The sequence below is a fragment of the Aspergillus undulatus genome (genome assembly GCF_047715775.1).
Source record: "Aspergillus undulatus strain CBS 261.88 unplaced genomic scaffold BDV17scaffold_92, whole genome shotgun sequence".
Classification (NCBI taxonomy): Eukaryota; Fungi; Ascomycota; class Eurotiomycetes; order Eurotiales; family Aspergillaceae; genus Aspergillus; species Aspergillus undulatus.
In genome coordinates this window covers 24876-38768 of record NW_027396696.1, presented here as the reverse complement: position 1 = coordinate 38768, position 13893 = coordinate 24876, and the positions used below count along the sequence as shown (strand labels likewise).

The 13893-nt window shown below is 51.7% G+C and overlaps 10 protein-coding genes across 10 annotated transcripts; 6 read left to right on the top strand and 4 right to left on the bottom strand.

Annotated features, from left to right (window-relative positions):
- Window positions 1–1408: 1408 nt before the first annotated feature.
- Window positions 1409–3384, bottom strand: BDV17DRAFT_277226 (IscS subfamily cysteine desulfurase). Its single transcript, XM_073759418.1, has 2 exons — window positions 2193–3384; window positions 1409–1996 (listed from the first exon to the last, which is right to left on the bottom strand). Exons 1-2 carry the CDS (start codon window positions 3288–3290, stop codon window positions 1574–1576), a joined length of 1521 nt encoding a protein of 506 aa, XP_073610231.1. The 5' UTR covers window positions 3291–3384; the 3' UTR covers window positions 1409–1573.
- A 306-nt stretch (window positions 3385–3690) lies between these two features.
- On the top strand, window positions 3691–4187 carry BDV17DRAFT_277224 (uncharacterized protein; the record flags this gene model as incomplete). Its single annotated transcript, XM_073759417.1, has 1 exon — window positions 3691–4187. A coding segment is annotated over exon 1 (174 nt), but the record flags the coding sequence as incomplete, so codon positions are not given.
- A 421-nt stretch (window positions 4188–4608) lies between these two features.
- On the top strand, window positions 4609–5125 carry BDV17DRAFT_296404 (uncharacterized protein; the record flags this gene model as incomplete). Its single annotated transcript, XM_073763284.1, has 2 exons — window positions 4609–4827; window positions 4892–5125. The coding sequence occupies 2 exons, from the start codon at window positions 4609–4611 to the stop codon at window positions 5123–5125; spliced, it is 453 nt and encodes a 150-aa protein (XP_073610229.1).
- BDV17DRAFT_277222 (uncharacterized protein) lies at window positions 5002–6220 on the top strand. Its single transcript, XM_073759416.1, has one exon. The coding sequence runs from the start codon at window positions 5424–5426 to the stop codon at window positions 5841–5843; it is 420 nt and encodes a 139-aa protein (XP_073610228.1). The 5' UTR covers window positions 5002–5423; the 3' UTR covers window positions 5844–6220.
- Window positions 5993–7076, top strand: BDV17DRAFT_285448 (uncharacterized protein; the record flags this gene model as incomplete). Its single annotated transcript, XM_073760712.1, has 4 exons — window positions 5993–6014; window positions 6164–6235; window positions 6275–6646; window positions 6814–7076. The coding sequence occupies 4 exons, from the start codon at window positions 5993–5995 to the stop codon at window positions 7074–7076; spliced, it is 729 nt and encodes a 242-aa protein (XP_073610227.1).
- Window positions 7077–7189: 113 nt separating this feature from the next.
- BDV17DRAFT_244124 (uncharacterized protein) lies at window positions 7190–7645 on the bottom strand. Its single transcript, XM_073756013.1, has one exon. It carries the CDS (start codon window positions 7522–7524, stop codon window positions 7258–7260), a length of 267 nt encoding a protein of 88 aa, XP_073610226.1. The 5' UTR covers window positions 7525–7645; the 3' UTR covers window positions 7190–7257.
- Window positions 7646–8621: 976 nt separating this feature from the next.
- BDV17DRAFT_277218 (fungal specific transcription factor domain-containing protein) lies at window positions 8622–9748 on the bottom strand. The gene is made up of 2 exons (XM_073759415.1): window positions 9036–9748; window positions 8622–8955 (listed from the first exon to the last, which is right to left on the bottom strand). Exons 1-2 carry the CDS (start codon window positions 9467–9469, stop codon window positions 8811–8813), a joined length of 579 nt encoding a protein of 192 aa, XP_073610225.1. The 5' UTR covers window positions 9470–9748; the 3' UTR covers window positions 8622–8810.
- A 580-nt stretch (window positions 9749–10328) lies between these two features.
- BDV17DRAFT_301853 (putative short-chain dehydrogenase/reductase) lies at window positions 10329–11340 on the top strand (the record flags this gene model as incomplete). The annotated part of the gene is made up of 4 exons (XM_073764328.1): window positions 10329–10451; window positions 10552–10686; window positions 10745–10897; window positions 10954–11340. 4 exons carry the CDS (start codon window positions 10329–10331, stop codon window positions 11338–11340), a joined length of 798 nt encoding a protein of 265 aa, XP_073610224.1.
- A 201-nt stretch (window positions 11341–11541) lies between these two features.
- On the top strand, window positions 11542–12712 carry BDV17DRAFT_244112 (DUF218 domain protein). The gene is made up of 4 exons (XM_073756012.1): window positions 11542–11643; window positions 11775–11882; window positions 12035–12086; window positions 12162–12712. Exons 1-4 carry the CDS (start codon window positions 11549–11551, stop codon window positions 12657–12659), a joined length of 753 nt encoding a protein of 250 aa, XP_073610223.1. The 5' UTR covers window positions 11542–11548; the 3' UTR covers window positions 12660–12712.
- On the bottom strand, window positions 12712–13826 carry BDV17DRAFT_244091 (spindle checkpoint protein MAD2). The gene is made up of 7 exons (XM_073756011.1): window positions 13698–13826; window positions 13625–13650; window positions 13554–13579; window positions 13462–13500; window positions 13376–13404; window positions 13108–13327; window positions 12712–13053 (listed from the first exon to the last, which is right to left on the bottom strand). The coding sequence occupies exons 1-7, from the start codon at window positions 13744–13746 to the stop codon at window positions 12765–12767; spliced, it is 678 nt and encodes a 225-aa protein (XP_073610222.1). The 5' UTR covers window positions 13747–13826; the 3' UTR covers window positions 12712–12764.
- Between the last annotated feature and the right edge of the window lie 67 nt (window positions 13827–13893).

The following is a 13893-nucleotide window of genomic DNA, read 5'->3' as shown; positions in this document are numbered from 1 at the left end:
CTCCTACCCTGTTAAGACTAAAAGTGAATAACTAATTGAGTTGGAATATGTCAGTGAGGATCTCATGAAGTGCAAGTGGTGAGCTATTATCTTCCTGGCACTGCTCGGGTCTCATACGGATGGATTGGATAGGGACTACGGCCGTTGAATAATCCTTCTTTTCTCCTTGATGCATCAGGTTACCATTTTTACTCACCTCTGCGGTATACAACGCCACTATATTTTTTCATGACCAGGCATATCCGCGACTGCTCCCGTTCGGGCGGGATCAGGGATTCCTACTCCTCGAGCAAGCACCCTCGCAGTTCGCTTATGTTTGCCTTGGCCGCGCGCTTGACCTCAGTCTTTGCTGAAATCGACCTTATGATAGATATACAGACCTTGAACTGCCGATGTCCCTTAAGGACCATGACATCCACCCCATCTCTTTAGACAGCGGAGTGTACTTAGTCGGCACAAGCAAGTCCGAAAACAACGAAACCAGGCAGACCCAGCAAGAGATAAACATAATCGAGATTAAACCCAAGAGCAACAATACACTCATCATCCACCACCTCTCATCATCTCCAGCACATCACAAATTCCCCTCAATCCCCCGCGGCCGCACGAGAGTCCATCCTTCCCAACAGCATTGCCTTCGCAACTGAAACCACCATATTGCCCTTTACCCTCACCAATAATAATACCTGTGAATACCACATCCACGAAATCTGGTCACTTGACAGTCGCAGTCCCAGCACGCAACTCGCAACCTCGTCCGTATCCTGCACGTCCAGTGGCCGCCTCCAGAGCTATCCCCCATTGGCGAGACACCGCTATCTAGCTGGAGTACTAAAATATCCGGCCTCGATGGTGCCACCGATTCCGAATCTGACAGCGAGACTCGAACCGAGAGATCTAGTTATTATTACCCCCGGCACCGGCACTCTATACCATGATCTCTTGCTCCGGTCTAACTGTCCTACAAGATCAAGCGAGCCGGGAGACGCTATTTTGTCGTCTAGAGAAGATGAACCCGCCTCCGGAAATCCTCGCCCAAATCTCTGGCGATGAGTCTGGCATGATGGACGAGCTGGAGTACTTCGAATGCATTCCATCTATGCCCATGGAATATCTACTGGAGATCCAGGCGATGAAGGTAGTAGGAGCCGGCGTTGCGAGTGCGAGTACCAGTGGCACCGTGGGTGAATTTGAAGTTAAGCTTGTCGACGAGGGAATGCTCCAGGTGAGAAGCAGACATATGTGGTATTCGCCGAGGGGTGCGGGTTTTTATCTGATGAAGATTGGGTAGGTAGGTGCATTGGGCAAGGGGCTTGACGGTGGGATTGGGAATGGGCATGGGAATGTTACCGTCTTCGTGGATAATATCTGGATTCTATATTCAGTACAAAGTAGCACTTTAGGGGAATTAAGACAGTCGAGTCGTTCTGTTCATTTATGATATGATACAACTTGAACCTTGAAAAATCCAACGCCGTGTAGATATGATACCGAATTATAGAAAGAAAGGAGGAAAAAAAGAACAACCCCAACGTACTTTTCACCTCACCTCGACACGCCATAAACGGCCCTCTTAATGCCCACTCCACTCAATAGTATTCAAATCAATACCCTCCTGCACAAGCTCCCACAGCGGACTCAACTCACGCAAGAAATCCACTCGCTCGCGCACAGCCTTAAGCACGTAATCAATCTCCGCTTCCGTCGTGAACCGCCCAATACCGAAACGGATACTGCTGTGCGCGCTCTCGTCGCTGCTTCCCAGCGCGCGGAGAACGTAGCTGGGTTCCAGCGAGGCTGAGGTACAGGCACTACCGGAGGACAGGGCGATGTCCTTGAGGGCCATGAGGAGGGACTCGCCTTCGACGTAGGCGAAGGAGACGTTCACGCAGCCGGGGTAGCGGCGTTCGGGGTCGCCGTTTAGGGCGGTGTGCTCCATGGCCAGGAGGCCGTCGGAGAGGCGCTTGGAGAGGCGGGTGACGTATTTGGAGTCGTACTACATTATGTTCGTTAGCGATGGCTATGACTTTCAAAGTGTGCTTGAAACATGGACGAGCGACTCATCACCCCTGCTATGTTCTTCAATGACCACAGGACACGCGGAGCGTGTAGCTACCCCAATGGCCTCTCTAGTATTTTGCAAAGCGAATAATCTTCGTCGCCAAACAGTAAACTTGATTAGGGGCGCTTACCTCCATATCTTGCTTCGCAACACGGCAAGCCTCACCGAATCCAACAACAAGGTGGGGAGCGAGAGTACCACTGCGCAAACCTCGCTCCTGCCCACCACCAGAGATGATAGGCTCGAGACGGACCCTAGGTCGGCGACGAACGTAGCAGGCGCCGATTCCCTTAGGGCCGTAGATCTTGTGGCTGGAGATGGACAGCAGATCGATGTTCATCTTGTTGACGTCGAGCGGGATCTTGCCCACAGCCTGGGCGGCATCGGTGTGGAAGAACACCTTCTTCGAGCGGCAGAGCTTTCCAATCTCTTCCAGAGGCTGGACGACACCAATCTCGTTGTTGACAGCCATGATACTGACGAGAGCAGTATCCGGGCGCAGAGCAGCTTCCAAGTCCTCGATCTTGACCAAACCGTTGCTTTGGACAGGCAGGTATGTGACATCGAAGCCCTCGTCCTGAAGATGCCGGCAGCTGTCAAGGACACACTTGTGCTCCGTCTGGCTAGTGATAATGTGCTTTTTCTTTCCGGAGCGGCCAAAGAACCGCGCGACACCCTTGATACTCATATTGTTACTCTCCGTCGCACCACTCGTGAAGACAATCTCCTTCGCATCCGCCCCAATCAAGCTCGCAATATGTCCACGGGCCTGCTCGACAGCCTTTTCCGATTCCCAACCGTAAGCGTGGGTCCGCGAGTGCGGGTTTCCGTAGATGCCGGTGAGATACGGGAGCATAGCGTCAAGAACACGAGGGTCGGTCGGAGTGGTCGCCTGCGCATCGAGGTAGATCGGTCGCGTTCCTTCATCCATGATCGTGGCCTGTTTGAGGATGCCCGCGGCCGGGCTCATCGCGGCATCTCCGGAGACGCCAGCGGCGGGAAGCTCGGTGTTTCCGGGCTTGAGGCCGGTCTGCTTCAGGAACTCCTTCTGCTCATGCTTGATTGCCGTGTCGACCGAGACCTGGGCATTTCCAGCCTTGGTCTCGGTGACATACGTCCTGTAGCCCGGGGTGGCGAGCGCCCTGCGGGAGAGCAGGGACTGTGAAGAGAGACGGCGCGCATAGGCTCGAGAAGCCTGTTTCAAGGCGAAAGGAGCAGCGCTAGACATGATGGGTAGCAATTTACAGCTCCAACATAGGATGATCCAGCAATATTCGAGAATAGAAGACGGCAAACGCCAGAGGGAGCAGCGAAGGGCAGAGTGACGTGGGATTTGGGGGAAAAAGTCGGGGCCTGGTTATCTCATTGCCAAGCCACGCTATCCCTGATCTGGTTTATCTCCGACCCCGGAGTTCGGAGCTTCTTCGTCTCCTCCGTCTTCTCTCTATAGTACCGGCATCTCTAAGGACAGTCTGCGTATACTGTCTTTTTCACAAAAAAAATGGTCTTGTCTACAGATATATCAGGCTATGATTGTACTACCCACAAGCTTCGAGGCATACTCATGTCTTCCAGCGTTTCCATGAGCTCCCAAAACCCGAAATATATTTCATTTGACCCCGGGAAGGAACCGACACTTCTTCAACTTCAGGCTAAGGCAAAGCGAATATCCTGCAGGATGGCCAGTATGCCTCAGACTGGCGGGGCCAAAGGGCCCTTGTCCTTTAAGAAGGAGCGGTGCTTATCCACCTAAGCCAAGGTCACCGACGGCTTCCAACACAAAACGCTTTTTACTCCTTCATTATGGCTTTGCCGGGCACACAAGACGCAGCATACCACCATGAAGGGGAAGAAATGATGACCACCAGGGTGTCCAGCTGTGGTCATTTTTCGAGACTGAGCGGACTATTATCGGAATGATTGTAGGAAAGTCGTTTGCTGTCCTGGACCTTCCGGGAGAGAAGATCGGCCACTTGATCGCCAACCATTCAGATTACTGCAAATTCGACAGTCCCTCTGATCACGACTACTGCGGGCTCAGGGATGCATTTATCACGGCTATAAGGTCCATCGAGGTGCCCCAATCATCCTCGCGGTCCCAGGATCTTGAAGACCGGATGAGATCCTTGTCTCGGTATCTGGGCCTTTTAGAAAGCCCGGAAGCGGATTACGTGGACAAGATCGAACATCGAACTGCTGGCTCCTGTTTGTGGCTGACCGAAAAGAAATCATTTCTAGCCTGGATGACTCAGGACCAATCGCCCCGATGCTTTTGGCTCTCTGGTCAGCCAGCCTCCGGCAAGTCGATCATGACCGCACACATTATCCATTACCTTGAAGAAAGAAATTGAGACTGTACTGTTTGGCGCACATTCTTTACCTCGCGTATCCTACGAGCCTGTCTGCGTCAGACTCCGTACTGGGTCATTGATTCCATGGACGAATGTGAGAATCACCAAACTATCTTTCCATTCCTTGTCAAACTGCAAGACAGCTTCTCACTACGAATTCCCTTCAGGAGCCGTTCTTTGTCCATACAGCGGCTCATGTCATGTGAGAACATACCAAAAGTGTCTGACTTCATCACTCCGGATGCTTCGCTATGTGATATCAGACTTTTTACCCAGGTGCATTCGCCGTACTTCCTGGCGGAAAGCAATGAGGAACGCAGGGACTTAGAAGAGATCATTGCGAGATCCAATGGTAATTTCCTCTGGACGTACCTCGTCGTGAGGAAGATCATGGATGCAATCAGCGTAGAGCAGGTGCATGATATCCTCGCGTCCGTCCCACACGAGATTGGCCACCTCTATTCTCATACTGGACAAGGTCGTGCCAGCTCCTGGGACAGAAAAAGCTGCCCGAAGCATCTTCCGCTGGACACTGTGTGCTCTCCGACCACAGTATGTCGAGGAGCTGCAAGAGGCGCTGAAAATAGACATTGGCGGGACCGTGTGCCAGCCCGACCGAACAGTGGGGAGTATTTGTGGCAACCTGGTCGTTGTGGACGCCAGTTCCCGCGTCATGGCAGCACACCAGACACTCCGGGAGTACGTCTTCTAAAAGGACGCAAAAGACCAGTTCTCCCTGGAGGAGGCCGCCGAGCATGCCCGCATCGCAGACATCTGCCTAGCCTATCTCTCCAGTGATGCTCTCCAATTCCCCCAATTCCGCCGAGGCCGGCCGTCCAGTGTCCAGAGGGTAAAGCGGTCTCCATTTGCAGCTTACGCAACAGTCCACTTCTCCGATCATCTTGTGCGGACACCATCCACAAACCGGGAGTGACTGGGCCGAAGAGGAGCAGTGTGAGCACCACTATCGGCGACCTCCCATTAATGCAGATATTTCTCCGACTCCCGGCATGCTAGGCCTTGTCTACCGAGTTCGTCCTCTAAATTTCTGGAGTCTAGAAGGTTGCGAGTATCAAGTCCAGTTCCACCGGTCAGGAACCGCGTACACCGAGCCCCTGGTCCTTGCGTTCATCTTTAACCCAAGCCCCGAGCTCAAACTGGCTGCGGTTAGTTTCCAGGACGGCATGGCGATGACCTTTGACCCGGATACGCAGGTTGTGCATGCCACAGCAGACACGGATGCCACCGTGCTCATCGCCTTGCCCGACGGCACGGTCCTATCTGCTGGGACTGGGGACGGCATCATCAAGTTGTATGAGCTCGAGACCATAAAGCTGCTCAAGCAGATCTTTCACAGCCGGAAAATACCCGTGCACTTAATTCAACAGCACTTGTACGTGCTTTTTCGATATCCGTGGCAACTGCTGTAATGTCTGGGAGCCGTCCGTCCTCCTTCACCGCAGCGCGTCGGATGGTTCCAGTGTCTATATCAGTGAACGTACCTCGGAAGCACCAGATATAAGGAAGACACTTACATGGGCCGAGGACTTGTTGATTGTTTCAGTGGTTCCTCACCACCATGGCGATTTCGTCTTTTGCAGGCGTGAGAATGGATCAATAGCGGCGTATAGCACCAAGATCGGACATCTTGCACAAGAGCTGTGTCCTCACACTAACGTGGCTATTGATCTTCTATTGTGGAATCAAGCAGGAGATGTACTCGCCTGTGTGGATTGCGGCGGCCGACTAGTAGCCCGGCGGATCGCTCAAGAACAGCCTGGAGCATTCGAAATCAGCGAGCCTATCCTGGATGAGACTATGAGTTCTTTACCTCGCTAGATTCTGACGGGCGCCGATAGAGCTAGGCTGTTGGTGCCCATGAACGAGAATCACACTCTCTGGGATTTGAAGTCTAGCCGGCTGGTCAAAGAGTGCTTTACTTTAGTCAACAAATCCTGGAGGTGGACAATTCACCCGCAAGATAACGATATCTTGCTGCTTTTTGTTGGGAATCAAGCCCAGATCTACAGTTGGAGCTCATTCGACCTCTTATCCGGGACGACCCATGCACTACCACCCTCTCCTATAAACACCAGCAGTAGCAACAGCGAGGGAAACGATGCCGAAACAGACCTAGATATCACCCACGCCATCTCCCCAGCACAGTGCCAGAGCATATGCCTCGTCTCTTCGCGGGCGCAGCCAAGCGCAGCCTTAAGCGGAACTAAACAAGGTAGAAAACGTCACGCTGCAAGTGGACATTCCTACCACGCAATGCGCCTACTTCCCGCCAGATTACTCTCTTCTCCAACCGCAAACGCTAACACCAAAACTCAATCCTGTCCTCCGAACATCCCCGCCTTCATCCCATGCCACACCAGGTCTATAAAAGACCTAAAGATATCATCGGCGCGTACAGAAAACGACAGATCTTCCTGCAAAACAGCGGCTGGGTCTGCTCCGTTGACCTGGAAACCTTGATGTCAACATTGGCAGCTGCGACATCCTACACGCGTCATTTCTTCGTGCCCCCTCCGTGGCATAGTACCATTACGAGCCCGGCTGTAGCTATTACTCCCCAGGGAATCATTATACTCTCTGTTAGGGATGAGATCTCGGTTTTCCATTCGGGGCTGGAGTCGGAGGAGTTAGTGCTGGATTAGCGTAGGTATGTATAAAGCCTACGGAGGTCTTGTCCTTCTGGTTAAGATTACTTGGTATGGTACGGCATGATACGTATAGGATCAAAAGCTGCGTCGGCTAAGCCAGTGATGTCTCCTAGATTGTCTTGTATAGACCAGATTTATAACGATAATAAGAATTATCCTGTTTTGCCCACGGTCATCAATCCTCCCCCAACTTGCAGCACGCGCTTTCTGAACAGAGTTCCTTGATTCGAGTGAGGATAACGCGCCCCCAGCAGCGTATAAACGCCCACGGAGGCCCCCAGCATTGCAAGGGCTGAACCGTGGACACGAGAAAATATTCCCTTGGAACGACTTCACCCCCATGCGCAATGCGCTGCTTGTAATGCTCAAGCATCGGCTGCGTGTCCGCAGAGTTCGCCCTCCTATACGACGTTTCGTACCATAATGGATCCCGGGACGCCATCCTTTTCTCGGGCCAGTCACAAAAGACCCTCGCTATAATCTGGCTAGGAACCTAGAGCTCTTACATTTGCATCGCAGCCTGCTTTCTCCAATGACGGCGGTAATATGCGACAAGAGTGAGGAAGAACCGTATACATAGAGTGTCATTAGTTCATCTATATGGCGTAAGTATAGATTGTAACATCGCTAGCCCTAACCTAACCTAGCCTACTTAACTCACGAAATAACTCCCTTCTCAAGTAGATCTAATCCAACTCAAACATCAGCATTAAGCAGCCCCAAATAAACCCTCGCTACCGCCCATCGCCTCCCGAGAACCCTAAACTGGTCTTTAAGGACCTCCATTACGTTTTCTACTTCGGGGCTAGTCAGCTCCCTTGTCCTTGTTCCAGCTTCCGCGTCCGCGTCTGCAACAATCACTCCCGCAATAGTCTTCAAAGCGCGCCCATGATGAACCTGAGAATGCACCTGGCAAACCCTGTACGCAAAGTAGACCCCCCAAGGCGTCAATCCCTGTACATCACGGCTAACGAGGGAAGGGAATTTCTGCTCCCTGAGGTTGGTGTGCATCTCGGCTATTATTTGCGATACGATTTCGTGGGCTCGGGCTTGGGCGAGTTGGGTTGCTGCTGGTGCTGTTGCTGCCGTTGTTGGCGCTGGTGCTGTTGGCGGTGGGTTTGATGTAGGAGGATTGTTTGGCAGGTGTAGGTGGGGGTTGTAGAGGGCTATGAGGTACTGTAGTGTAGTATGTATGGTCAGTCATGTACCCAGAATGTTTTTGCTTTGTGAGCTGGCAAGGGTGTATTGCATTGAGCATGGCATAACATATTCGTCTCTGGGCCGGAAAAGGGATTTTCCAAACTCACATTCCCGGCCTTAAATGCAGCGGAGTGGAGGTGATGTCAAATATGTATACCGGAGGGTTACTGGTTACAAACCTATAAGTAAACGCAATCTGATCATAATCGGGCTGGTCAACTTGGTACGCGGCGAATAGCATAGATTGCAGCGTCTGGTCGAGCTGGTTACGGATAATATTGCTCTCTTCGTGCTCGTGCTCGCCGGCATCACCACCCATATCTTCATCGTTCCTCTCAATTTCATGGCTTGCGTACTTAGTGGTCGATTTAGAGTGTCCGTATCCCGGAGAATGACAGCCACTCAAATACTGCAAGACTAGCCCTAGCAGTCGCGCAGCTTGACTTAGGAAGCGCGAACTTGCTCATATGCGTCGATTTTGGATTCGAGATTGTCGATAGTAAAGCCGGATTGATGATCTAGTGCCGGTTAGAGCTTACCGTCCCAACCTAAAAGATACAGATAGCTTGAGCATACGCCATGATCCCATTCTTCATCATCGGCTGGCAGAAGGTCACCTAGGGCAGGGTGAGCCGTTGCGAGGGGTCGGCCTGTGGAGGCGATGGTTACAAATCTGTTTCAGGTTGGTGCATTTAGCTAGGTGTCCAATTCAATGAATACAGGAACCCCGATGAGAAGGATGAGGGGTGATACCGATCCAGAATCACAATAGCCCACCAGGCTCTTCTCCGCTCCTCGGCTTCGACGCTGGTCAGAACCCTCAGCGTGTTCATACTCGCTCTCGTCTTCGCATTGATCCCGATTCCCATGGCCTGCGCGTATCTCGCACAAGTTCCGATGGTAGTATAGACAGTTGGGTAGATAGCGTGGCCGAGCTCATATAGCGCAATGATGATATTAGCCTGCAAATCTTGGATCGACAAACTACCTAACCTATCGATGTCAACGTAAAAGTGTTTCGTCGCGTCGTATAACGCTGTGCGTGGGTTCTGGTTTCCATTTTCCGGTGGAATGGAGATTATGAGCTTCTGTGCTATGAGAGGAAGAGCAATCTCGGGGCTTAATGAGATTGAGGGTAAATATGCGAGGTGGATGTCGTAGAACCGTTTCTTGGATATGAACGGCATCCAGACGTGGATGCTGTCGAAGAATGTATCGGCTGTTTGTCGGATACTTTGCTGGTCTCCGAGGATGTGGAGGATATGATCCGGGATTAAGGAGATAGAGCGCGGGAGCTCCAGAGTGCCATGGCTAAGAAACGTTGGTCAAAGAAGAGGAGTGTTGGAGGTTGAGCTGTTGGTCTGCTGGCCTGGTATCGTCACCGTGAAGGGACAGCGACAAGGGTCGCGAGGTCGTTGTCAGAGCCGCAGGAGGTGCATAAGCTGGCGGAGATGCTCCAAACTCTGAACTTGAGCGGGTGTAATCACATTTGATATTCTTCCTAATGGCCAGAGTTTGATTGTATCGGCGGAGCAGTGTAGTAGAGAGTGGCTTACCGAGCACACAAGGAGCACTTAGGGAGCGCCTGTCACATTTCCGCTTACGCGATTTGAGTTTCGACAAACTTGGCGTAATGGGATGCTAGGTTCACCTGTCGGGGGATCCATAACGGTTGCAGGTGTTTGTCATGAGGAGTACAGTGGTGGCTTCAAAGTTGAAGTTGACGGCGGAAGATGGCGGCGGCCTGCTTGCGGGCTAGTTGCGGCTGCCGCACGGAATTGACCAAATTCGGTGATAAAGGTTTACCGATTATTAAAGTGAAAAGCCTATGCTCCGGCGCTTCCGCAAGGAAATGGGTCAATCGATTGGTCAGAATAAGAGTTTCAAAAGAAATCGAAGTATACCGACTCGAACCCCGCCCATGTCCGCGCGAGATATAAAGAAGCTTATATTCACCATAAAAGGAGTCATCGCAGTTTCTTCTCCAATTACATGCGTCGTGCTTCCTTGAGAACTATATACCTCCAAGTTCCTTCCACTCAGACCATGTCCCCCTCACCCTACGCAGCAGCACACGCCAACCCCCAAGGCGCCGGCGACGCCCGCCCAACAGCGCTCCAAATAATCCAAGACCAGAATCTCACCGACCAACTGACCGGAAAATTCATCGTCATAACCGGCGCAACATCCGGAATCGGACTCGAAACTGCTCTCGCCTTATCAACAACCGGGGCGATCCCTCTTCCTTACAGCCCGGGACATCCTGAAGGGGAAGGAAGCCCTGTCTGATGCCGGCGTCCTCGAGACGGGAACAGGTAGCGTCTCACTTGTCGAGATGGACCTAGCCTCGCTTCATAGTGTTCGCAAAGCAGCGAGTGAGATCCTCGCGGCGTCGAAGGGCCAGGTGAACATCCTAATCAATATTGCCGGGATGATGGGTATGCAAAAGCTGCAGTTGACAGGGCAGGCACGAAATGCATTTTGCGACAAATTATCTTGGTCATTTCCTTTTGTTTAAACTGCTCAAGCCAGCTTTGTTGGGAAGTGCGTCCTCGACATTCAACTCCCGCGTTGTTGTCGTCTCGAGCTCAGCCCATCGAGCCGGTAATATCGAGGTCGAGGGTTGGAACTACAATTTCCAAAAGACAGACTATGACTGGACAACACAAAGCTCGCAGGGATATACATGGCGAATGAAATTGACCGTCGGTATGGTGGACGGGGACTGCACGCGACGAATCTGCACCCCAGGGCAATTGACACGAATATATCGCGCCATGTGGGCCGGGGTTTTGTGGACGGGCTGCTGAGCAACCCAGATGTTGTGAGGGTAGTCAAGAGTGCTGAGCAGGGGACTGCGACGACCGTCGTCGCAGCGGTTGGGAAAGAGTGTGAAGACAGAGGTGGTGTTCATCCGGAGGACTGTGGGGAGGCGAAGCCGGGGGTGGATGATGGGCAGACATTTGGGATGGGCTGGGTGAAACGGACGTATGAGGAGCGGGTGGAGGGATGGCTTTGGGGGATGTCGTCTGAGCTGATCAGGGACAGCGCCAGGTAAGGGCGTCGTATACGCAGCCTAGATAACCATGTACGAGATATTCTGTGAGGATGATGCAGCTATATATACTTTACAAGGTAAGATTGGCTTTCGGAACCACCCGGCGGCCCACAGCGAAGCCTTAATTCAACCTCTTCAGGCCACAAACCATACCGCATCAACAATTGTCAAATATCAATATACCAAAAGCCCGGGGAGACAGGCCAATATGCCCAATCCATGCCATCTCATAATCGTCTGCTGCCACGCGATATACCTCGGCGGACCAACTAAGCCATTCAGAGGTCTCGCCGAAGAGGAATGGTAAGAGATATACCAACCAAACCAGCCCAACCCACAAGCCCAGAACAATTTCCAATTAGAATCACTTGAAGCACTATCTTAGTAGCAAATCATTTACTAACGAAATTTTTCTGTTTGCCCCGGCTACATAGGCTAATCGAGCCCTTTCAACGCGGGGAAACACCGACATTCATCGAACATATCAAGGCGGGAATTCGGCTACTGGCTGAGCACCCGGAGGCATTGCTTGTTTTTTCTGGGTATGTCTTGTCTTCTATGCCACTCCTCGAAATTGTGTACTGGGTTGATGTGGTCTGTTTATGATTGAATAGTACCCTACCTGGTGATGTAGTGCGAATGGGGTGTTTAGGACGTGTATACTGTATAAACTGACGAAGGTATCTAAACGCAGCGGAGCGACGAAACGGCCCACTACTGATATAACAGAAGGCGAATCATACTTGGTAAGTCTAGAATCATGTAGAAGACGACAGAAGTAACCAAGTCAAGTCAAGCCAAGCTGATTTTCGAACGCACAGAGCCTAGCAAAAAGCAACCACTACTTCGGCTACGCAGCTATAGACCCCAAAAACATAACGACCGAGACCTACGCAACAGATTCCTACCAGAACGTGCTATTCTCGCTCCTCCGCTTCCGACTGCTCACGGGCACATATCCGAGCAGAGTAACGGTCGTAACGCACGAATTCAAACGCGACCGGTTCATGGAGTGTCATTTCCCAGCTGTTGGGCTCGACGGGATGGGTGCTGTTGTTGGAATTAACCCGCCAGAGGCGGTTAGTCCGTTGAGGGAGTTGATGGAGGGGGAGGAGAAGAGGGGTATAGGGCTTTGGAGGAAGGATCGGTATGGGGTTGGGGAGGAGTTGAGGGGGAAGAGGGTGAAGAGGGGGTGGGTTGAGGGGATGGAGAGAGGGGTGTTGGTTGGTGTTGGGTTGGAGCCTGTAGTTGAGGAGTTGGTTTGTTGGGATGGGATGGAGTGGTTTCCTAGGAAGGGGGAATTGCCTTGGTGTAGGTGAAGATGGATGTTTATAAATGATCATGAATGCAATGTAGATATTCATCATGTGCCCAAGATATGTAATGAAGAGACTCCGATCAACGCCTGACCTGATTTATTCCACTCAATCGGCAAGGCGATAGCTGACCATCGTCTCTACCCTGTGATTATTTGTGCTGAAGCTCCGGAGCTGAACTTTCTCAGCGTTCTTGATGTCCTTGGCGTCGCTGTCACCCCACTCGACCGGAACATCCGAGTCTGCATCCGCATAGACGAGGACGTTGAATGTGCAGTCTCCGTCCAAAACGGGAAGGAATGTAACGGACGCGGTGATCTGTCGGAAAATAGCCTGGATCTCTTCTTGGATTTGCTTCTCTGTCTTCTCGACCGGTTCTGCAGCTTGGTCGGCGTCACTGGAAAAGAGAAGATCAGCCAGAGAATAGTAAGACAGCTTGAGAAGGACATACCCCGGTGTATCGTTCTCCTTATCCCCTGTCTTGCGAGCCGATTGACTCTTGGACTTCTTTCCAAAGATTTCCACGTCAAACTGCCATCGCTCCACATGTTCCCCGGTTTCCTTGTCTGTGATAACAACGACGAGCTTGGAGATCTTGCCGCCCATCATCCACTTGTTCAATTGAGACATGATCTTCTTGATGTACGCTTTCACCTGGTCATCGGCAGTAACTGGGTCGGTCAGCGGGAATCGAGGGAGAATCGCGGGCCTAGACTAACCGAGCATATTCAAGCCATATTTCTTGACACTGAAAAATAAGTCAGCGATCTGAGAAATATGAGGAGCCTCGGGAAAGGGGACTTACGTTGTGAAGTCTTCCGGAGGATAAACCCCTCGCTGGAACCTGGAATTGGAGGTTAACAGTTGGAGTACGAAAACTGACCGGTTATAGCTTACAAAATCGAGTTGATAGAGTATTCAAACTGTACATATTAGTATTTCGCATGGATTGATTGGGGCGTACTCACAAATTCAGCCACCAGCTTCCCCGATCCTGTTGCTAGTGAGACTCTGAAGATGCGGGGACGAAGGAGCACTCACCCTTCAAGGACAGCTTGTGAACCTTGGACTTGTCTTTTGACGTTGACATGACGGTGGATATGAGTTCAACAGTTTATGGCGACAAGGAAGGTAAGATACTTTGAATGTGCGTGCTGTTCAAGATTGAAGTGAAGAAGTCGAGTTTGTTTACTCGCGATAGTCACCGCGGCAATTTGGTCGACCGCCCGCGCCGCTG